The 24175-nt window shown below is 38.4% G+C and overlaps 1 protein-coding gene across 3 annotated transcripts in view; it reads right to left on the bottom strand.

Annotated features, from left to right (window-relative positions):
• BTBD8 (BTB domain containing 8) overlaps positions 1-11537 on the bottom strand; it is a 118418-nt gene extending 106881 nt beyond the window's left edge. For 2 of the 3 annotated variants that reach the window (XM_086717538.1, XM_086717536.1), the window contains exons 1-2: positions 11180-11537; positions 6240-6437 (exon numbers count right to left, since the gene is read on the bottom strand). In XM_086717538.1, the coding sequence (XP_086573664.1) occupies positions 6240-6437; positions 11180-11328 (347 nt within the window). In that variant the 5' untranslated portion in view covers positions 11329-11537. The remainder of the gene's footprint in view (positions 1-6239; positions 6438-11179) is intronic. The other variant, XM_086717537.1, reaches the window with a different exon arrangement.
• Between the last annotated feature and the right edge of the window lie 12638 nt (positions 11538-24175).

The raw sequence follows: 24175 nt of genomic DNA, 5'->3' as shown, positions 1-24175 counted from the left end.
TTAATATTAGACAGTTTGAATAATCGGAATTGGGGGTGGGGAGGATGGGGGCCTCTGGGCTATAAGGGTGACCTTTAGTTTTCTGATACTTTGCCCTGGGAAGATTAGGGCAGAGGAATATTGCCTTTTGGAGTATAAGAATCAGATAAAGGAGGTAGGTGTTGAAATGGATTCAGGATTACTTGGTGTGCTCACAGGAATTACCTAACCCTGGGAGGAGCAATCTCTCCCCAGTGAGGCCGCAGATGTCCGAACATCAATAATACAGAAAATATAGTTAAATATAGGTAATACAACAAAACACCTATCCCACCCACTTCCAGCCCTACTAGTATAAGAAATATGAGAGAGAAAATAACCACTACCTGACAAAGCTGCAGGGGAAATACAATCTTTTCTTCTGTGCTATTCTATGTGTTTACCTTACTGACAAGTTATCTTAGCATCCCCCAGTTATTGATGGTAAACTGAAAATTCAAAGGTCATGCCTCTTAAAAAAAAAAACAAAAAACAATGGAATAAACAGTTGAAGTGTGAAAAAAGAAAGGTCTTTCCTCTTTTTTTTCCTCACACACACATGCACACACACAAACATATATACACTCTGACAACTATAACAGGGTAAGTCTTCTTGGGAAATCAAAGATTTTTAAGACACTAAATTGAATTTTAACCATGAGGTCATGAAGCAAGAACTATGTTCCACTGCCAATTGTTTGAACCATATATGATGCCACTGTATATAAAACCATATTTCAAAGGCTGCATTTCCCACTCTAAAGTGCATAATACCAAAGGACTCTACAATGAGTAGCAATATAACAATACTTCAAAAATTTTATTGTTTATCTAAAAAGAAAGAATGTGCAATAAAGTCACTAATAAGGACTGAATTTCATAAGTAAAAATTGTAAAGATTATTTTTCAGAAGTTTTACTAAAAAAAACTAATCTCAATATTTTACATTATAATCCTCTCCTTACACTTTAATTAATATAGAGAAATTCCAATGCAATCTGCTAAAAAAAAAAAAAGGAAGGGGTACATCACAAGCATTTTCTATGTGCAAAATACTATACAAAAAACCACTGAGCATGTTCACATCCATGAGATGATCTAATTTCAAGGAGCTTACATAACCACAGACATATATGACTAACCTAATACAAAACAAAATGTGATTAAGTGCTTAAAATAGAGAGGCCTGTGAAGTGCTGTGAAGCACAAAGCCATCTACTCCAACCTCCTTGTTCTAAATATGAGAGCACTGAGGCTCAAAGAAATCATAACATAAGATAATGCACAGCCCAAAGGCAGATCTCTGCTTTGCTGCCAAGTCCGGTGCCTCCTCCACTCTACCCATGCTGTCTCTCAATCTTTTTATCTATCACTTCCAATGACAATAAATACAGGAAAACATTGATGTAGTTTCCTCCTTTCTCTGATATATAAAAATTTAACAGATCCCATGCATCTCATTTAAACATGCACTCAAGGGGCGCCTGGCTGGCACAGTCAGTAGAGCATGCAATTCTTGACCGAGGGATTGTGATTTTGAGCCCCATGCTGGATGCATTTTTTTTTAAATAAAATAATAAACTTACATACAAGAAATGTATCATGTCATAGGGCCAACTACTATAAACACTTATTAAAATATATTCAGTGCTTACTATATGTCAAACCACTATGCTAAGTGCTTTATAAGCATCTCATTTAACCCTCACAATAACACTCTGAGGTAGATATTGTTATGTCCATTTTTCACATGAGGAAACAGTAAGTGATTAGTCAAAGTTCACACAGTTAGAAGTGGTATACCTGGCTTGACTACAGAGCCTGCTCTTATGACAGTACCACTATACCACATAATAGAACAAAAAAAGTATACATTTTAAAACCAATAGTCAGAACTCAATGATGAGCCTATGATCTATATTAAAAAATGATAATGATTTTTTAAACTGCACTTAAAGTATCTGTTTAAATTATGTCATACTATTCTTACACACAGGGTGAGTCAAGGTTAGGCAATTTTCCATTTATGCTTATAGGAGTTTCATATAAGAAACTCTGAAATAATAAAAAGTCAGATCATTCAAGCATGTCAGAGCATAAAAAGAAAAAAGTAAGCCAAATCACACAAATACACTTAAAATTTAATTACCCAAAAAGAATTTTCTACACTAAAGTCAATATGATTTGGATCACAGGCAAAATGTATGTCAGCAAATAAAGACTAGCATCAAAAAACACTTAGGATCCAGGACATAAAAACACAAAAATCCAACTTCGATTTCTCACAAAAGTCAAACTGACATTAAGAACAGACATACAGACCAATAGAATAGAATCAAGAGACCAGAAATAAACCCTAACATTTACATGTGTATTATTAGCTCAGGCTACCATGACAAAATATGGTAATGGATTATGATTTAGGAGCCAGATTGGCTTAAACAACACAAATTTATTTCTCACAGTTCTGGTGGCTGGAAATGCAAGATGAGGGAGCCACCATGGTTGGATTCCAGTAAGAATTCCCCTCATAGCTTGTAGTCAGTCGCTTTCTTACTGTGTTCTCACACGGTACAGAGAGAAAACAAGCTCTCTGGGGTCTCTTCTTTTAAGGGCATTACTACAGTCTTGAGGTGGGACCTTCATGACCTCACCTAAATCCAATTACCTCCCAAAAGCACAATCTCCAAACACCATCACCTTGGTGGTTAGGGTTTCAATATATGAATTTGAGGGGAAACAATTCAGTCCATAACAGTGGGCAAGTGATTTTCAACGAGAGTACACAGACAATCTATTAGGGAAAAAATAGTCTCTTTAAAAATGGTGTTGGAACTAGATATCCACACACAAAGGAATGAATTTGGACCCTTTCTTTACATTATACACAAAAATTAACTCAAAATAGATCACAGACCTAATGTAAGAGCTAAAAGCATAAAACCATAAAATTCTTAGAAGAAAATATAAGAATAAATCTTTGTAACCCTGGATTAGGCAATGGTTTCTCATTTATAACATACCAAAAGCACAAGTGACAAACAAAAAATTAGATAAACTAGGCTATATTAAAATCCAAAACAAAAAATAAATAAAAATAAAATAAACAAAATCCAAAACTTCTGTGTTGCAGATGACACCATGAAGAAAGTAAAAAGACAACCAATACAATGGGAGAAAATGTCTGCAAGTCATGTGTCTGATAAGAGCCTAATAGCCAGAATATATAAAGAATGCTTATAATTCAATAATAGACAAATAACCCGTTGAAAAAAATGGACAAAGGATGTGAATAGACAGTTCTCTAAAGAACACATAATATGGCAAACAAACACAAGAAATATGCCAACATCATTAGCCATCAGGGATATACAAATGAATATGAGGTACCACTTAATGTTCCCTAGGACGTTTATAATAAAAAAGAAGATAATAACATGTGTTACAAGGATGTGGAGAAACTGCAATCCTCCACATTGCCAGTCGCAATGTAAAACAGTATGGCCTCTTTAGGAAAAGAATCTAGCAGTTCCTCAAAAAGTTAAACAGAGTTGCCATATGACCTATAATTCCACTCCTAGGTATATACCTAAGAGAAGTGAAAACAGGTTCACACACAAATTGGCATACAAATGTTCACTGCAGCATTAGTCATAATAGTCCCAAAGTAGAAACAATATAAATATTCGCCAACTGATAAATGGATAAACAAAACATGGTATAGGCATACAATGGAGTATTATTTGGCAATTTAAAAAAATGAGGTAGTGATTCATGCAACTAAGCTGAAACTTGAAAACATCATGGTTAGTGAAATAATCTAGTCACAAAACCCCACAAATTTTATGATTCTACATCTGTGAGAAGTCCAGAATAGGCAAATCCACAGACACAAAAAGTAGATTAGTGTTGCCTCGGGCAGGAGGGTGAGGGAATGGACAGTGATACCTAATGGCTATGGGGTTTCTTTTGGGGATGTTGAAAACACTCTAAATCATGGATATGGCTGTACAACTCTGTGTGAATACTAAAACCACTGAATTTTACACTTTAAATAGGTGGATTATATCTGTGGTATATGAATTATATCCCAATAAAGCTATTCTTAAAAACTGGTAATTGACAAATTTGTAGTACAATACAATGATGTCATTGCCAGTATTGGCTTTAAACTTAGTTCCACATTTACTTGTCATCATTAAGCACTCAAATCAAGAACCTACTAACCAGTACATACATTGCCCTTTACACAGAGCCCTGCCCATAACCGGGCACAATAAACACCTGCTGAATAAGTATATGTGAGGGGTGGTGTGACAGAAAACCACTAAAATATCATTTAGAACAATACCCAACTTCCATATATTAGAAAAAGGGAAGAAATGGGAGGGCAGGATTTAAAAAACTGAAATGAAATACAAATAAACACTTCAAGATTTAAAAACATAAAAAACTTAGTGAATTTTTATGGTGCTTATTACGTCCCAGACATTTTACATCTGAGAAAATTCCAGGCACAGAGGGATTAAGTTTGAGGCACACAGCTACCAAATGGCAGAGTAGAGAATTTAAACTCAGGCATTCTAGCCTTAGAGTCCATGTCATTTAAATGTTATGAAGACTAAAAGATATAATTTTGAGGAACTACATAAGAAAATACTTCTCTCCTGGATACATTTAGCAAAAATGAATGTCAAATAATCACACATATGAGCATAAAATAATAAGGCATTAAAATGAAATTCTATTCAATTAGAATGGGGATTAAACTAATTTCTCCCATTATTTAGCTGATGAAATCTCTAAGTTCAGCAAACACAAGTCCCCCAAATTACAAATCAGTTCAATGGACATTCTATTTTCAAAAATTTTGACCATGCACAAGCCATAAGAATAAACAGTTATGGGGGCGCCTGGGTGGCGCAGTCGGTTAAGCGTCCGACTTCATCCAGGTCACGATCTCGCGGTCCGTGGGTTCGAGCCCCGCGTCAGGCTCTGGGCTGATGGCTCAGAGCCTGGAGCCTGTTTCCGATTCTGTGTCTCCCTCTCTCTCTGCCCCTCCCCCGTTCATGCTCTGTCTCTCTCTGTCCCACAAATAAATAAAAACATTGAAAAAAATTTTTTTTAAAAAGAATAAACAGTTATGGGGAGCCTGGGTGGCTCAGTCGGTTAAGCACCCAAGTTCGGCTCAGGTCATGATTTCGCGGTTCATGAGTACAAGCCCCACTGACAGCTCAGAGCCTGGAGCCTGGAGCCTGCTTAAGATTCTGTATCTCCCTCTCTGCTCCTCCCTTGCTCACGTTCTGTCTGTCTGTCTGTCTCTCTCTCTCTCAAAAATAAACATTAAAAAAAAAAAGAATAAAAGGTTATGATCTCATATTTTTACAAACATAATCCATTTAAAGCTTTGCATACCAATAATACAGAAGTCAGTAGGGGCACTTGGGTGGCTCAGTTGGTTAAATGTCTGACTTCAGCTCAGGTCATGATTTCACAACTCATGAATTCAAGCCCTGTGTCGAGCTCTATGCTGACAGCTCAGAGCCTGGAGCCTGCTTCAGATTCTGGGTCTCCCTCTCTCTCTGCCCCTCCCCCTCTCACACTCTGTCTCTCTCTGTCTCTCTCTCTCAAAAATAAACATTAAAAAAAATTAAATACACATATATATAAATGGTTATATAAATATATATAAATTTATATATTGTAAGAATATATAGCAATGGTTCTCAATAGAGGGATAATTCCACCCTCAAGAGGACATTCAGTGATGTCTGGCAGGCATTTTGGTTCTCACAACTTGGGGATAGAGGGAACTCAGGAAGGGTGCTACTGGCATCCAGAGGCCAGAGGACAGGGATGCTGCTAAACATCCTAAACTGCACAGCACAGCCCCCACAAGAGAATTACCCAACCCAAAATGTCAATAGAGACACTGTCCAAAATCCCTGGCAAGGAGTAACTCACTTGAATTACCAGAGAACACACCATTTCTCCTCTTTCAGGCTCGATCTCAAATTAGTACTTAATCTTTTCTAATACTAAGGCTCTAATACTCTAATACTAATATTTAGCCTCTACTAATACTAATTACTAAGATAATTTGGAATTTAAATGAATGGATTTTTCTTAGGTTATAAAACAGATACGAAATATGTTTAAAAGATAAACAATTATATATTAGACTTAAATATAAGAGGAAAAAAGATAAAGAAAGCACTTACTGTAAAAATGTTCTAAATTCTGAAGTTTCAAAGTTCTCTACAACAACAGGCTCATGATTTGTTAAATTATCTGATGTCTGTCCAATAGTATGAAAATAGAAGTCAGGAACCCTTGCTAAAAGGACTGCTTTGTGTGCTTTGAACAAAGTATAACCTATGGAGAAAATAACATCTGTATGGATTTCTTCCATTAGGAGCCTGTAATGAATAAAAAGAAACCATAGTTTAATTAGTGATGCTCAGAAATATATAACATATGCATTTTTATAAAATAACTTTTTAAAATAACTCAAACTAAAAATTACAGAGATAAGTAACACAATAAAAATAGGTTAACATGAAAAGGAGTTTGTTCTTAGTTCATTCCAAAGAACACCGTTTAATATTAGCTTTGAATCTAATTTTCTGAAATTTATAGTGAAAACAAAGGTAATTATACCAAAAACAATAGGACTTTTAGAAAATTTCTTTTTAATTCTTTCTGGTAATAATAAAATTTATCTCCTGCTATTTATGTTGATTTTCCTTAAAAATGTACCTACTTTAGACTTATTTCAGAAAAAGAACACAAAGTAGTATTGTCATTGACTATTGAAAAGAATCAATTTTTTAAAATCTTACTAAAAGAAGCAAAGAAAGTAAAATGTCAACAACACATGCAAACCAAATATAACAATAGACAATCCAGATTAGAAACTGGTACATTTTGTTCCAACTATTGTTAAATACCAAGTCTGAAAAGGCAGGCTTGGCCATCAAGAATGTGACATTTAAGCCCTTTTCCATTTTTTTCCTCACACAAATAGAACCATGCTCTAACCTATTATTAAAATGGGCTCCTGGGGTAACCCACTGAAATCCCTTTATTAACACACAGACATAGTTGTTGTAAAGCCCACTGATTACATGTCAAGTGATGGAAGAACAGAAATCAGCATCATAATACTGTCATGATCTTTTGTCCCTGTGAAAACTATACATTTCTACTCTAAATACTAATACTTCCTATTACTGTATCATTATGCTCAGCAAGGTATGTATTCTCAGGGGATTTCCGTATTGCAGGCTATAACTGGCAATCACACCAGTACACTATAGGAGGTACAAGTAATGGATATAGATATCCATTACAGTGAAAGCTTCGAATGTTACCATTGACACTCACATTCCTCCAAGACCAAGTTAATGGCTCCTTCCTCTGATTCCAACACACTTGGTGCATACCTCTATTATAGCACTTGTCGTTGCAGCATTATTTGTATGTGTCTTTCTCTCTACTAGACGATAAACTCTCCAAAGGCAAAAACTGTATATTTAGTATGTAGAGCTCAGTATCTGCTTGTTGAATTTTGTTGTATTTTACCCTAAACAAAACAAATGCTTCAGAGCACAACTTTCAGAACCTTGGAAACAATGAGCAGACAGAAGCATTTTAGACAATATTTTCATCAATATATCATTTTCATAAGTGGTTTTTAAAGTTATGCAAAAATAGGGGCGCCTGGGTGGTTCAGTCAGTTGGGCATCTGACTTTGGCTCGGGTCATGGTCTTATGGCTCTTGAGTTCCGGCCCCGTGTCAGGCTCTGTGCTGACAGCTTGGAGCCTGGAGCCTGCTTGGATTCTGTGTCTCCCTCTCTCTCTCTCTCTGACCCTCCCCCCACTCGCACTCTGTCTCTGTCTCTCAAAAATGAATAAACGTTAAAAAAATTTTTTTAATTAAAAAAATAATAAAGTTAGGCGAAAATGTATTTGTCTCTCAAACATTAATTAAAAAAATTGTACAAATACTCAATCTGTTCCTTCCTCCCACCCACCTTCTCTCCATCCTACACTCATCCTCAAGTGAATAAGGAAACAATGCAGCTAGTAGCCATATAACCATCACTAGGGTACCTGCCTTGTTCATAATATATGCTCATAAGTATTTGTTAAATTAAAAAATTTAATGTGTTTAAAAATTGTTAATATGAAAATATAGTGCTTTTTTTTTTATAAAACCATATCAGTTACAAGTATATATTGTGTGTTAAAAGTAACAGAATTATCTGACTCGGACTGGCTTAACCATTAAAGGGGGTTTATTGGCTCATCTAATAGCAAAGTCTACAGGAAGGACAGGTTGGAACAAAGCTTCAGCCATGTCAAGGCCCAGCTTCTTTCTATGTCATTTCTCTGCCAACTATGCATTAACCTATCTAGTGCATTTTGGACTGCTGATTATCACTAAAAATTTCCTGAACATGTACTATGTACCAAGCACTGTGGACAGATAATGACTAAAACATCATATGTGCATTCAAGAATTTTATTGAATAGCAGGGAAGACAGGTCTGAAAACTAGAGAGTGTGATGTATTCAATAACACAAATAAATTTTTTTCTAAATTCTTTTTTAACGTTTATTTATTTTTGAGACAGAGAGCGACACAGCATGAACAGGTGAGGGTCAGAGAGAGAGGGAGACACAGAATCTGAAACAGACTCCAGGCTTTGAGCTGTTGGCACAGAGCCTGATGTGGGGCTCGAACTCACAGACCGCGAAATCATGACCTGAGTTGAAGTTGGGCGCTTAACCGACTGAGCCACCCAGGCGCCCCAGTAAATTTTTTTCAAAGACAGACATGAAAGAAGACCTTACAGAGGACAAAAAAAAAAAAAAAAAAAAGCATTTTAAAGATCAAGTAAGAGTTGGTAAGGGGAACAAGGCAAGGTCACAGAGAGTTCTTGGCTCCACATTCCTTGCTAAGGTATGTGTGAGTATGGAGTTACGAACTGGTCAGCAGAGAGTACTGAGGGGCTGAGAAGTGACAAATGAAGCTGCAGATAAATAAGAGGCAAAGAGTTTAACTCTGTGTTACAGTTGAAGGGGCGTCAAATGACTTAAAACATAGACAAATTCATATTTATCTATGATGAATCTATGAATCATCTATGGATAGATGATGTCATAATATCATCTATTAGTTGTGTAGAAGAGGAGTTTATTAGTTGTGAAAAAGAGGAAGTAGGGGGAAATGAGAACGAAGATGAGGAAATTGCTGCACAACAACAGATCCTCAACAGATCACTCAAATGTCACCTTAAAAAGCCTTCCCCAAACTCACCCCAGTCCCCATCACCTTTGTTTGGCTATTATCTCTCTTACTAGAGTGTAAGCACAGCACCAAAGCCATGTCTTATTAATCTTTGATTCTTCAGGACCTAGTACAAATCTAGGTACATGGTGGGTGCTAGATACTTCATTAATATTTGCCGAATAAATCCATTATATTGCTGTGCTTGAAAAAGATTAATTTGGCACAGCAATTAAGGTGGCTGGGTGTACATATGAAGTTTTTCATTTAAAAAGTCGGGGGGAGGGCACCTGGTTGGCACCATCAGTTAAGTGTCTGACTCTTGATCTCTCGACTTAGGTTATGACCTCACAGTTTGTGAGTTGGAATCCATCATCCAGGGCTGACGGCATAGAGCCTGCTTGGATTTTGTCTCTCCTCTCTGCCCCTCCCCTACTTGTGCTCTCGCATGCGCACGCGCACTCTCTCTCTCAAAATAAACTTAAAAAAAAAAAAGAATTAAACAAGCAAACAAAAGAACTGCTACATCTATTTTTATTTGCCTGTAACAGGAACTTGGGAGTTCAGGGTCCTATCCTTAATTATTCCTAGGATAAGCATAGATTGTTCACTTGCTATACCTTAATTTCATTTTCTTTATATAGACATGTTATCTTCCTTAAATTCCTGACACCTTAAGCCAGGAGAATAAAGCCACTAAAGGGAAGGAATGCCTCATCCTTACAAATTCACCCTAGAAACGGAACAACTTCATTTTTCCACCAATTACATTAATCCCCCACTGGTGGAGTCAAAGCAGCATCTTTGGCAGACAAGCCCAAATTAAAAGGGAATTTTCTTTGACTTTATAGAAAGCTCAGCTTATAGCTGCTGGAGCCTTAAGTGTGGGCAACAGAAAGCACTTTTTAAAATGTAGAATGCTGCACAACAGTTGGTTATTAGTGGTAATTATGTTTACTCTAGTTCAGTAGTTCTTAAAGTGTAACCTAGGCCAGCAGCATCACCATCACCTGGGACCTCATTAGAAATGCAAAAGCTCTATCCCAGACCAACTGAATGAGTACTAGGGTCTGGGACCTAGAAAATCTAAATTTTAACAAGTCCTCCAGGTGATTCTGCTGCACACTGAAGCTCGGGAATCACTTTCGGTGGAAATGGCAATTGGCTAGGGTACATTCCTAAGCTTCATTTTCTTTATAAACTGAGATGTCATTACCTGGATTCACCAAAGCCTGAGTTAAGGTTCATAACAACCCACCATTTGCTTGGGCCCTTATGGGAGCTGGGAGTTGCTGGGAGCTGTATAGTGTTCTAGGCAGAGAGTGGAAGCCGGGTTGCAATCGGGAAGTATTTTGATGTAAGCATTTCTGGTAAACTGTTTAAAGAGAGCTCTGAAGAAAGTGACCTCCGAGGCTACACTAATTGTTCTGTTTTCCTTAGTCTAAATAAATATTCATTTTCATACCGGATTTTATCATTTTTCTGAAACTGTTTAAGGTTTTTGTTTTGTTTTTTTTTTTAAGGGTACGTTTCAGGACCATGAAACCTGGATCCAACACCACCTTAGCGATAGGTCTTTCAAGAACTAAGCCTGCTCGTGTTATTTCGGCATAGACTGGTGCCGCACGTAACTATGATGATAATTTTGGCTTCCTTTTTGTATCTGGTACATAGTCTCCGAGGTGCTCGGGACTGGTGTTTTAGGGCGAGCCAACGGCTCTGTAGCGAGGAGACTGGTACACGTCCCTCAAAAGCCTGAGGCGAGGAGAACGAGGAGAGGAGGGATGGAGAGGCAGAGAAGGAGCCACTGGGGCGGAGATGGATGCCTTAACAACTGAGGCAGCCAGGGTTCCCGCCTCCTCCTACCTGAGCAGATCCTGGCTGAGCTGCTCCGATATCACCGCCTTCAGTCGGCGCCGCTCAAAGGGCCCCTTCTTTTGCAACCCCTTACTGCAAACTCCAGGGGACCTCAGAAGTACCACGGGCGTCGCGCTCCCCTCCCCACAGCGGGCCATGTCCCACAAAGGTACGGCGGCGCCCCGCAGGCCCAGTACTGGCTCTCAATTCCCGGCTGTGGAAGAAAGGGGCGTTTCCGACCCAACGCTCCTCTCCTACCCGAATCCGCCCCTCAGGGAAAGGTTGACGCCTCTGGTCCTTTTGCACACGGTCCCCTACAGCGGCCGGACAGCTCTCTAGGGCATTCTCAGAGGCCGGCGCCTGCACGTGACCCAGGAAGGGTGTGCGCAGGCGTAGTAGCTCTGTTTACTTCGGCCGGCGGGCACCCCGCCCCGATTGCCCAGGGATCAAACCATCTCCCGGGATAACCAATCTGTGCGACTCCGTGTCCTCTTCCTCTTTGCGTTGCGGGTGGTGCTGGCCATTCATTTTATTGGATGTTTCATTGCGAGCTGAGTTCAAATGAACCTGCGCGCTTTTCCACATTATGTCTTCCTGGGATGTCAGAGCTTTTTTTTTCCAGGAAAGAACAGGGCGATGAAACCTTTCCTGTAGCGAGTCACGCTCCCTCGCTTTGTTGTTTTGAGCAAGAAAAGCGGGATGTGAGGAGTAGGGAAAGAACTTCGTAAAATCAGCAAGAGGTTAGAACATTCATGAATCCCCTGAAAAGGTGTATACAACGTCTAAAAGACCGCCATCGCTTTCTAATCCAAGGAGTGGCTCATATAACCTCTCATGAACTTTAGCTGGGAAATATCAGGTTGTATTCCAGCCCTTTGCATATAAAGCCATAATATTTATGACGAGGAAGTGAGGAGGTAAGGCTGAAAGAGCAAGGCCTTTAATTGAATGGGGAAGTGAATGGATTGGTGAGGTATAGAATTTTGAATATTTTGCCCTGAAGAAAATAGCTGGATGGATATCATTTTTAAATATTTGGTATTTTTAAAAATTATTTCCTCCAAAGGAAGAAGGCTCAATAGTTCTGCTTCATTCAGAAGCTCTGTACAAAGGTATCCTTTATGGTTGCTTGGTTTAAATCAGTTTTCAACGTTTCAGTGGTTATATTTGGTTCTTATGTCTCCTGAGTCTCTTCTAAACAAATATCAAGTATTTGGAAAATGTATGGACCTCGTACCATAAGATTGAGCAAAAAGTAGTCGTTTCTCCGAATAATGCCCCTTTCAGATATTCAGACACATTAATTATGAAAAGAATAACTGTTTAGTGGATTCTTTTTTTTTTTTTTTAATTTTTTTTTCAACGTTTATTTATTTTGGGGACAGAGAGAGACAGAGCATGAACGGGGGAGGGGCAGAGAGAGAGGGAGACACAGAATCAGAAACAGGCTCCAGGCTCTGAGCCATCAGCCCAGAGCCTGACGCGGGGCTCGAACTCACGGAGTGCAAGATCGTGACCTGGCTGAAGTCGGACGCTTAACCGACTGCGCCACCCAGGCGCCCCTGTTTAGTGGATTCTTAATCACACGTGTAGTATGAGGAATGCCAAAGATAATACAAAAATAGCCAATGTTTATTGAATGCTTATTAGGTGAGGGAACTGCTCTACTTGGTTTATATACATTAACTCAATCTTTGCAACCACCACTTAGGTAGGTACTACTATGAGCCTAATCTACAGGTGAGGAAGTTGAGGCATGACAAGATAGGGCAAGGTCACACAGCCAGTATAGTGGTGGCCTAGATGTTAAAACTTAGACTAGCACCCAACTCTTCCCTTCAAAGTCCTGCAAAATTTCTACCATGTCCCTTTATCAGCCAGTGAAGTAATATTCCAGCACTTTTATTATGCACAATTGTGTTTATTATTAACTCACTGGTTGGAAAAGGACTGGTTTCCGGTTCATGTAATTTAATTCTCTTAAAACACCTTAGGCAATTGACTACATGAAATGATTAAAGAAAAAGTCCACCTTTAAAAAGCAAAACTCTCATCACCATTGGAGAATTTTAAAGCATTATTTTTATTTTAATTAATTCCGGCTGTTAAGTTATTTATACCTTAATGTGAGAGAAATTATCTGATTTTTTTTTTCCTGAAAGACATTTAAGAAGAAAACAGGGGGGCGCCTGGGTGGCGCAGTCGGTTAAGCGTCCGACTTCAGCCAGGTCACGATCTCGCGGTCCGTGAGTTCGAGCCCCGCGTCAGGCTCTGGGCTGATGGCTCGGAGCCTGGAGCCTGTTTCCGATTCTGTGTCTCCCTCTCTCTCTGACCCTCCCCCGTTCATGCTCTGTCTCTCTCTGTCCCAAAAATAAATAAAAAAGTTGAAAAAAAAATTAAAAAAAAAAAAAAAAAAAGAAGAAAACAGGATCCTAAGGAACTAGTAATGGGAGCTTTGAAGGTAGACACAGCTAAACACATAATTTTGGTTAGGGTTGGCCTTAATTATGATTCTCATGTGTGAAAATTTTAGGTAAAATTGCCTTGGGAGGCAAAAGACTCTTCCAAGGACTACAGTTTCATGAAAGAAAAGTGATTTTTGGGGAGCATTATTTTTCCTTCTTTAAAAATGTTTCATGTGAAATATTTCAATTTTTTTTTTTTTTTATTTTTTAGAGAGAGAGAGCACATATGAGATGGGGAGAGGGGCAGAGGGAGAGAGAGAATCTCAAGCAGGCTCCACACCTGGTGCAGAGCCCACAAGGGGCTCAATCCCATGACCCTATGATCATGACCTGAGCCAGTATCAAGAGTTGATTGTTCAGCTGAGCCACCCAGGCACCCTTCATATGAAACATTTCAAACATACAAAGTAAAGAAATTTACTTCACTTTACCCATTTACCAATTTACCCATTACCAAGATTCAACAATTATCACGATTTGGGCATATATGCTTTATGGAGTCTTCTTTCCTTTTGGTCCTTTCTTATATTTTTCCTTCTTTCCTTCCCTCCCTCCTTCCTTCCTTCCTTCCTTCCTTCCTTCCTTCCTTCCTTCCTTCCTTCCTTCCTTCCTTCTAAAATTTTTTAAAGTAAAGGCACAGACATTAATTTTATTCCTATATACTTCAATATGCACCTCAAAAAAAAAATTGGATGTTTCCTAACATAAACACATTATATAGCCACTAACAAATTCCTTACAAATTAATAATTCCATTTACTATATAGCCCATTATAAAATTTTCCTAACTGTCCTAAAAAATATCCTTTATAGTTGGATAAAGAATCAGTTTTCAAATGATTCAGAGGTCGCATTTTGTTCTTATGTCTCCTGAGTCTCTTCTAATCTAGAGCAGTTCACTCTCTCATTTTTATCTTCATGCCATTGATGTTGTGGCTGAAGCCTGGCAGACTAAGCTATAGAATATCCCACATTTAAAATTTTACTGTTTGTGTCCTTGTAGTATCACTTGCTATGTCCATTTATACCATACATTTCCTGCAAATATGTTTCAGAGCCTTGATTAAATTCAGGTTCAATTTTTTAGCAAAAAAAAAATAATTTAATAGATGGTATGTTAGTTTTCTATTGATGCTTTAATTACCAAAAATTTAGTGGCTTAAAAACAATACAAATTTTTTACCTTCAGTTCTGTAGGTTGGAAGTTCCACATGTATCTCCCTGGGCTAACATCAAGGTGTAGGCAGGACTGGATTCTCTTATGGAGGCTCTAAGGGAGAGTTTCCTTGGTTTTTCAGCTTCTAGAGGCTGCTTATATTCCTTGGCTATTGGCTTCCTTTCCCCCTTTTTCCGAGCCAGTAGGTTGAGTCTTTCTCACATTGCATTATTCTGACATTTTCTTCTGCCTACTCCTTTGCTCTTCTAAGGACTCTTTTGATTATGTGCAGTGCAATTGGATAATCCAGGATAATCTCCCTGTTTTAAGGTCAGCTAATTAGCAACCTTAATTCTATTTACAACCTTAATTCCCCTTTGCCATGTTCTGGGATTAGGATATGGACATCTTTCAGGAGGGTGGGGGCAAGCATAATCCTGCCTACCACAAGTGGTAATTCATTTTGTATCATATCAGGAGTCATATAATGTTTGGTTATCCTCCTTTTAATGTTGCTAAAATGTATCATAGGTTTCATCTGATAATTTTGATAATTCTTGTTTGAACCAACTAGAGATTGCAAAATGATTTCATAATTCTATCATAATCTAAATTTATCTGCTGGACATTTGCTGGAAATCTTCCTTAAAGAAGAACTGTCCCTCATCAGTTAGAAGTATTGGATATCCAGAAAGACATTTCACACTGTAAGGGCAGGATAAATGCTTAATTCTCTTATTTAAATTATCATTTTTCAAAGTAAGGAGTTGGTACCCTTGTTAATTCCAATATGTTCAGTTCATTTTTGTTATCTTCATGAACTCATTGATTTTTATAAATTTTATAAATTTTTATAAATTTTTATGAATTCATTTATTATTGTTTTTGATGCTCAAATTGCTTTATCTGGCCCACGGGAGTTCCTTTATATTGGCTCCGATGTCCTTTTGACACATTCTTTAATCTGTGGTAGTATCCTTGCTTTCTGGCACAACCAGATACCATATACCTTGTTTATTTCCCACTCCATCTATTCCTCCAAAGAACTACAGTTCCTCCAAAGTGTGGAATGGTAGGTAGAGCCCACAATCTGGGTGCTAAGTGTGCTCACCAATATTGAAGGGCCATGTTGTTTCTAAACAATATAGTTTTATAAGAAAAAAAGTTGCTGGGGCACCTGGGTGACTTAGTCAGTTAAACATCGGACTCTTGATTTCATGGCTTAGGTCATGATCTCAGTCATGAGATCAAGCCCTGCATCAGGCTTGAGCCTGATGGTGCTTGGGATTCTCTCTCTCCCTCTACCCCTCTCCATCTCAAGCATATTCTCTCTCTCTCTCTCTCTCTCTCAAAAAAAGTTAAATTTAAAGAAATTGCTGAATTTATACTATATCTGATTCAAATTTAACATTATGAGATTTTCAGATACTTTCTTTTTAAACTCCATTCTTTTTTTTTTCTTGCACTGAAAAACTCTTGGTTCCTAACAACGTTAACAGAATTACTTATCCAAATGTTCCTATAGAAGTTATTAGAGTTTCATAATAATATGAATATTGCTACTAACAATTAGATTGCGTTCAATTTAAGGTATTTTGCATTATAATGATGGGAATATCAAGTTGGGTGGTTACTATAGAACTACTGTTTGTGTCCTCCCCAAATTCATACATGGAAATCTGATCCCCAATGTGATGGAATTTGGAGTTGGAGCCTTTAAGAAGTGATCAGGTCATAAGGGTAGAGCCCTTATGTATAAGATTAGTTCTGTTATAAAAGAGACCCCAGAGAACTCCCTTGCCCCTTTCACCATGGGAGGACACAGTGAGAAGACAGCTGTTTACACATCAGGAAGCAAGGTCTTATAAGACACCAAATGTGTCAGTCCATTGATCTTGGACTTTGCAGCTTCTAGAACTATAAGAAATAAATATTGGTTGTTTAAGCCACCCATAGTATTTTTGTTACAGCACCCTGAACTGACTAAGGCAGTGACGATTATAAAATATCACTTACTCATCTCCTTTCTTCAGTAAGAAATGCATGGAAATTATCTCAAACCAATATTTAGGGGCACCTGGGTGGCTCAGTGGGTTAAGCATCTTACTCTTGATCTCAGCTCAGGTCATGATCTCACGTTTCATTGGTTTGAGCCCCATGTTGGGCTCCTCACCAACAGTGCAGAGCCTGCTTGGGATTCTGTCTCTGCCTCTCTCTGCCCCTCACCTTCAATCTCTCTCTCTCTCTCTCTCTCTCTCTCTCTCTCAAAATAAACTTTAAAAAAAACAATATTTATCTTTTTTTCTTTCTCTTTCCTTAAGCTTTCCTCTTCTGCTCACCTTCCCCTCACCCATCTCTTCTTCCTTCTCAAAATATCAGGAAGCTACCTAATGAAGTTTAAGCTTTAGGGGCCCCACTTGTACAAGCCCCTTCCAAGGCCCCAGTGGGGTCCCTAGAAATGTGTCTACTTTTTGTACTTTTGGGGGTATGTTTTTGTAAATTTAGCGAAGATATTTTACCATGATTGATCAAGACTTTCTTCTTAGCCAAATGTCCCCCTCCTGTATGGTGGCACTGAGTGGCTACATTTTTGGGAAATGGCCTCAGTGAAACTAAGTTAAGGGTACAGTAGTTTGGGCTAGCAAGGGATGTTTATTGATTTGCAACCATTTCCACATCTAGATAAATTGTTGCTCCCTGTTCTGGTCCAGGAATGGCTTCCAGGAATACTTTGCTGAATCTTCCTGCATAGTGACATGAAGGAATAGGGCCCAAGGCCACATGACATCACATCAAATGTGAATATGTCTTACAGCAAAGGGTGCTAGAGGTATATCGATAGTAAGGAGGTATTCAACATTAAGTAGAAGCTCCAGTTCTTGTCAGTCCCTAGTCAGAATAAGAGGAGTATTCTCAATAATGCAGACTACGCAATTATAAACACAAATTTCCCCTTTGATGAGACTCAGACAAAATAGAATTTATCAGAATTCTTGTGTTTATATCTTATGTTTGTGATATTAGTGAGCTTTCCAGAAATTGTAGTCTGTTGTAATTTCTTTACTCATTCTAAATAATCACTTTCATATCTAGAAAAAAACAATTTTAAATAGCGATACCATTGATAATTTTTTCAATGTTATTTTCAATACTATGTCTTCCTGATGTTTCTTTTTATTTTGTCTTATAAAATATTCGGGCTATTCTGAGAAAGAACAAAGAGGCATTTATCCAGAAGATACTTTTTGGAGAGAATAAAAATGACAATTTAGTGTACTTATTTATTGCCAGTGAAGCTCTTAATGCGATATTTCCTCTGCAAAACTGAAGGACAGGTGACAAGCTATACTTCCTCTGGCCTTACTTTAGCACTAAACAAAATAAAGGCATTAACTAGAACAAAGTGAACAATGTTTATGAATAGATCTCTCTTTTTTATCTTATTTTTAAAGTTTTTATTTAAATTCCAGTTAACATACAGTGTAATATTAGTTTTAGATGTAGAATTTAGTGATTGGACACTTATATACAGCACACAGTACTCATCATAACAGTGCCCTCATAATTCCTATCGCCTATTTAACCCATCCCCCTGCCCACCTCCCTCCATAACCCTCAGTTTGTTGTCTGTAGTTAAAAGTCTGTTTCCTAATTTGTTTCTCTTTTCCCCGCTATGTTCATCTGTTTTGTTTCTTAAATTGCACATATGAGTGAAATCATATAGTATATGTCTTTCGCTAACTGACTTAACTAGTTTAGCATAATACTAACTCCATCTGCATCGTTGCAAATGGCAAGATTTCATTCTTTTTTATGGCTGAGTAATATGTCATTGTATGTATATATATATACCACCTCTTTTTTTATCCATCATCAGTCAATGGACACTTTGGCTCTTTCTATAATTTAGCTATTATTGATAATGCTGCTATAAACATCTGGGTCATGTATCCCTTCGAATAAGTATTTTTGTATCCTTTGGGTAAATACCTGGTAGTGCGATTGCTGGATCATAGGGTAGTTCTATTTTTAACCTTTTGAGGAACATCCCTACTGTTATCCACAGTGGCTGCACCGGTTTGCATTCCCACTAATGGTACAAGAGGCTTCCCCTTTCTCTGCATCCTCGCCAACACCTGTTATTTCCTGTGTTGTTGATTTTAGCCATTCTAACTGGTGTGAGGTGGTATCTCACTGTGGTTTTGATTTGTATTTCCATGATGATGAGTGATGTTGAACATCTTTTCATGTATCTGTTAGCCATCTGTATGTTTTCCTTAGAAAAACATCTATTCATGTCTTTTGTTCATTTTCTAATGGGATTATTTGTTTTTTGGGTGTTCAGTTTTATAAGTTCTTTATGTATTTTGGAGACTAACCCTTTATCAGATACATCATTTGCAAATATCTTCTCCCATTCCATCAATTGCCTTTTAGTTTTATTCATTGTTTCCTTCATGGTGCAGATGCTTTTTATTTTGATGACATCTCTGTAGTTCATTTTTGCTTTTGTTTCCTCAGGAAACATATCTGGTAAGAAGTTGCTATAGCCAGTATAACCAAAGAGGTTACTACCTGTGTTCTCCTCTAGGATTGTGATGGTTTCCTGTCTCATATTTATGTTTTTAATCCATTCTGAATTTATTTTTCTCTATGGTGTAAGAAAGTGGTCCAGTTTCATTCTTTTGCATGTTGCTGACCAGTTTTCCCAACACCATTTGTTGAAGAGACTGTCTTTTTTTTTTTTTTTTCCATTGAATATTCTTTTCCTGCTTTGTCGAGATTAGCTGACCATATAGTTTGGGTTCATTTCTGGGTTTTCCATTCTGTTCTCTTGATCTATATGTCTTTTTTGTGCTAGTACCATACTGTCTTGATGGCTACAGCTTTGTAATACAGCTTGAAGTCTGGAATTGTGATGCCTCTAGCTTTGCTTTTCATTTTCAAGATTTCTTTTGCTGTTCAGGGTCTTTTGTGGACCCATATGAATTTTAGGATTGTTTATTCTATCTCTGTGAAAAATGCTGGTGTAATTTTGATAGGGATTGCATTAAATGTGTAGATTGCTTTGGGTAGTATAGACATTTTAACAAGATTTGTTCTTCCAATCTATGAGCATGGAATGTTTTTCCATTTCTTTGTGTCATCTTCAATTTCTTTCATAAGCGTTTTATAGTTTTCAGAGTACAGAACTTTTACCTTTTTGGTTCAGTTTATTTCTAGGTATCTTATGGGTTTTGGTGCAATTGTAAATGGGATGGATACCTTGATTTATCTTTCTGATACCTCATTATTGATGTATAGAAATCCAAAAGATTGGGCACCTGGGTGGCTCAGTTGGTTAAGGACCCAACTCTTGATCTCGGCTCAGGATTTGTGAGTTTGGGCCCTACATCAGGCCCTGTGCTGATAGCATAGAGCCTGCTTGGAATTCTCTCTCCTCTCTCTGCCCCTACCCAACTCATGTTCACTTGCTCTCTTTCTCCTTCTCTCTCTCTCTCAAAATAAATAAATAAACATTAAAAAAAATAAGTGCAACAGATTTCTCTGTGTTGATTTTGCATTCTGTGACTTTACTGAATTTGTGGATCAGTTCTAGAAATTTTTTGGTGGAATCTTTTGGGTTTTCTATATAGAGTATCATGTCATCTGCCAACAGTGAAAGTTTGACTTCTTCCTTGCTGGTTTGGATGCCTTTTACTTCTTTTTGTTATCTGATTGCTGAGGCTAGGGTTTATGTTGAGGTATGTTCCCTTTATCCCTACTATGTAAAAGGTTTTTCTTATGAATGAATGTTGTACTTTGTCAGATGCTTTTTCTGCATCTATTGAGAGGATCATCTGGTTCTTACCCTTTCTTTTTACTAATGTGGTGTATCAAATTAATTGATTTGAGAATATTAAACCACCTTGCAGACCAGGAATAAATCCCACTTGATCATGGTGAATGATTCTTTGAATGTGCTGTTGGATTCAATTTGCCAGTCTTTGTTGAGAATTTTTGCATCCATGTTCATCAGGGATATTGGTCTGTAGTTCTCTTTTTAGTTTTAGTCTTTGTCTTGTTTTGGAATCTGGGTAATGCTGGGCTCATAGAACAAATTTGGAAGTTTTCTTTCTATTTGTATTTTTTTGGAACAAACTGAGAACAATAGGTATTAACTCTACTTTAAATGTTTGGGAGAATTCCTCTGTGAAGCCATTTAGCCCTGGACTTTTGTTTTTAGGAGATTTTTCATTACTGATTCAATTTCTTTGCATCCACCTGGGTGGCTCCATCGGTTAAGCATCCAACTCTTGATTATGGCTCAGGTCATGATCTCATGATTCATGGGTTCAAGCCCTATGTTGGACTCTGTGCTGACAGTGCAGAGCCTGCTTGGGTTCTCTCTCTCTCTCTTTCTGTCTCTCTGTCTCTCTCTCCTTCTCTACCCCTTTCCTGCTCACATTCTCTCTCTCTCTTTCTCAAAATGATTAAACACATAAATAAATAAAAAAATAAATAAATAAATAAATAAATAAATAAATAAATAAATAAATAAAACATTTGTCTCTTGGGGCTCCTAGGTGGCTCAGTGAGTTAAGCGTCTGACTTCAACTCAGGTCATGATCTCATGGTTTGTGGGTTTGAGCCCCATGTTGGACTCTATGCTGACAGCTCAGAGCCTGGAGCCTGCTTCAGATTCTGTGTCTTCCTCTTAATGAATAAACATTAAATGAATAAACATTAAAAAAATTAAAAAAAATAAAATGAGTCTCTCATGGGCAGCATATAGATGGGTCTTGTTTTTTTGTCCATTCTAATATCCTATGTCTTTTGATTGGAGCATTTAGTCCATTTACATTCAGAGTAATTATTGGTAGATATGTATTTAGTGCCATTTTATTGCTTGTTTTGTCATTGTTTCTGGAGATTTTCTCTGTTCCTTTCTAGTTTTTGTCACTTTTGGTCTTTCTATCCCACTCAAAGCATCCCCTTAGATATGTCTTGCAGGGATGGTTTAGTGGTCACAAACTCCTTTAATTTTTGTTTGTGTGGGAAACTCTTTTTTTTTTTTTTTTTAATTTTTTTTTTCAACGTTTATTTATTTTTGGGATAGAGAGAGACAGAGCATGAACAGGGGAGGGGCAGAGAGAGAGGGAGACACAGAATCGGAAACAGGCTCCAGGCTCTGAGCCATCAGCCCAGAGCCTGACGTGGGGCTCGAACTCACGGACCGCGAGATCATGACCTGGCTGAAGTCGGACGCTTAACCGACTGCGCCACCCAGGCACCCCCTTTTTTTTTTTTTAATGTTTAGTTATTTTCAAGAGAGGGAGACAGAGAGCAAGCAGGGGAGGGGCAGAAAGAGAGGGAGATACAGGATCCAAAGGAGGCTCCAGGCTCCGAGCTGTCAGCACAGAGCTTGACATGGGGCTTGAACTCACAAACCATGAGATCATGACCTGAGCTGAAGTCAGATGCTTAACTGACTGAGCCATCCAGGCACCCTGGGAAACTCTTTATCTCTCCTTCTATTCTGAATGATAGACTTGCTGGATAGAATATTCTTGGCTGATGATTATTTTTCCATTCAGCATTTTGAATATATCATGCCACTCCCTTCTGGCTTGCCAAGTTTCTGTAGAGAGATCTGCAACTAGCTTTACTGGTCTTCCTTTGTAAGTTAGGGACTTCTTTTATCTTGCTGCTATTAGGATTTTTTCTTTATCCCTATATTTTGAAATTTTAACTGCAGTATGTCTTGTTGCCCTGCTTTTGCTGATTTTGATGGCAGTTCTCTGTGCCTACTGGAAATTAGATGTCTGTTTCCTTCCCCAGATTAGGGAAATTTTCACCTATTATTTCCTCAAGTAAACCTTCTGCCCCCTTTTCTCTCTCTTCTTCTGGGACTCCTATAATACAAATGTTATTATGTTTGACGGAGTCACTGAGTTCCTTAACTCTACTCTCATGACCCATAATTCTTCTTTCTCTCTTTTGTTCAGGTTCATTAGTTTCCATTATTCTATTTTCTATATCACTTATTCATTCCTCTGCTTCTTTCATCCTTATGGTCATTACATCCAATCTGTTTCAAATCTCCCTTATATTTTTCATTTCTGATTTTTTTAACTCTTTTATCTCTGTGGTAAGAGTGTCCCTTATATCTTCCATGCTTTCCCAAGCCCAGCAAGTATCCTTATGATTGTTGCTTTAATTCTCTCTCAGGCATATTACTTATATCTGTTTTGATTAGATCCCTGGCTATGACTTGTTCTTTCTTTTGAGATAAATTTCTCCATCTTGGCATTTTGTCAATGTCTGTATCTTTTTCTGTGAGTCAGAAAAGCCTATTATACTTCCTTCTCCAGAAAGTAATGGCTTTATGAAGAAGAGGTCATATTGTGTCCAGCTCCTGGAACTTCAGGGAGTGTTTCTGGTGTGTGCTGTGTGCACTCTGCTGCTGTGTTTTGGCTGCTTTATCCCTCAAGTCAGTTATCTGCAAATGGTAGCATTTGGACCTTAACAAGAGTGTAGTGTATTTTAACTAGGTGTACTCTGGTCTGCTTGTTAAATAAGACCTTGTGGGGGGGGGGCGTGGGGGGTGTGGGTTGTGCTGGTCTTGTAGGAAAGAGGCCCACTGTGCTGGTCCTTGGCACGCCTGACCAAGAAAAGTAGCACCAGTAGAGTGCAGGGTGTTGGGACTTGGTATAAGTAGGTTAGGCAGCCACTGTCAGTGCTGTGCTGCTTACTGAAGTTGGTTTTATGCTGAGGGGTGGGGGAGGGAAATGGCACCAGCAGCTCCTTTGTCCCCAGAGAGGGGTCTCTGTGCTTGCTGCTCTTAGGGAAGCACCCCCCCAGAAGATCGAATAATTTTCCCTCACCCACCTCAGGCATTTTTCAGATCACTGTTTTCACACAATCTGTCTCTAGGTTGCTTGACTTCCTGGAGCAGTGCAGTGCCCTCTGGGCTCTATCCCAGCCAAGTCTGCTGACTTTTAAAACTCCAAACTTTAGGGAATTGCTGTGCAGAGGGTCTGCACTGGTCTTCTGTGGGACGGTTTTGCCACTCTGGGATGGATACAGGTTTGACGGAGAAGGGCAGTCACAACAGAGCACAGGGGCAAGGGATTTGAAGCAAAACAGACTAAACAGCCAGTATCTGGGTTAGGCACCTTCAGCAGGTGTTTCTGTGCCTATGCTGAGGGGAGGGGGAGGGAAATGGTGCCTGCCAGCTCTTTTGTCTTCAGAGAGGCAACTCTGCAAATGCCACCTCTCACAGATGTGTTCCAAGAAAAGCAAATAGTCTCTCTCCATGTGCTTAGGTGATCCTCACATCAGGGCCATCTGCCCCAGGATTGCTCACATGTCTTCTCTTCAGTAGGGCAGTGCCTTCAGGGC

Source organism: Puma concolor, chromosome C1 (assembly GCF_028749965.1).
Source record: "Puma concolor isolate L17-30 chromosome C1, mPumCon1.1.hap2, whole genome shotgun sequence".
Lineage (NCBI taxonomy): Eukaryota > Metazoa > Chordata > Mammalia > Carnivora > Felidae > Puma > Puma concolor.
This window is presented reverse-complemented; position numbering and strand designations above follow the sequence as displayed.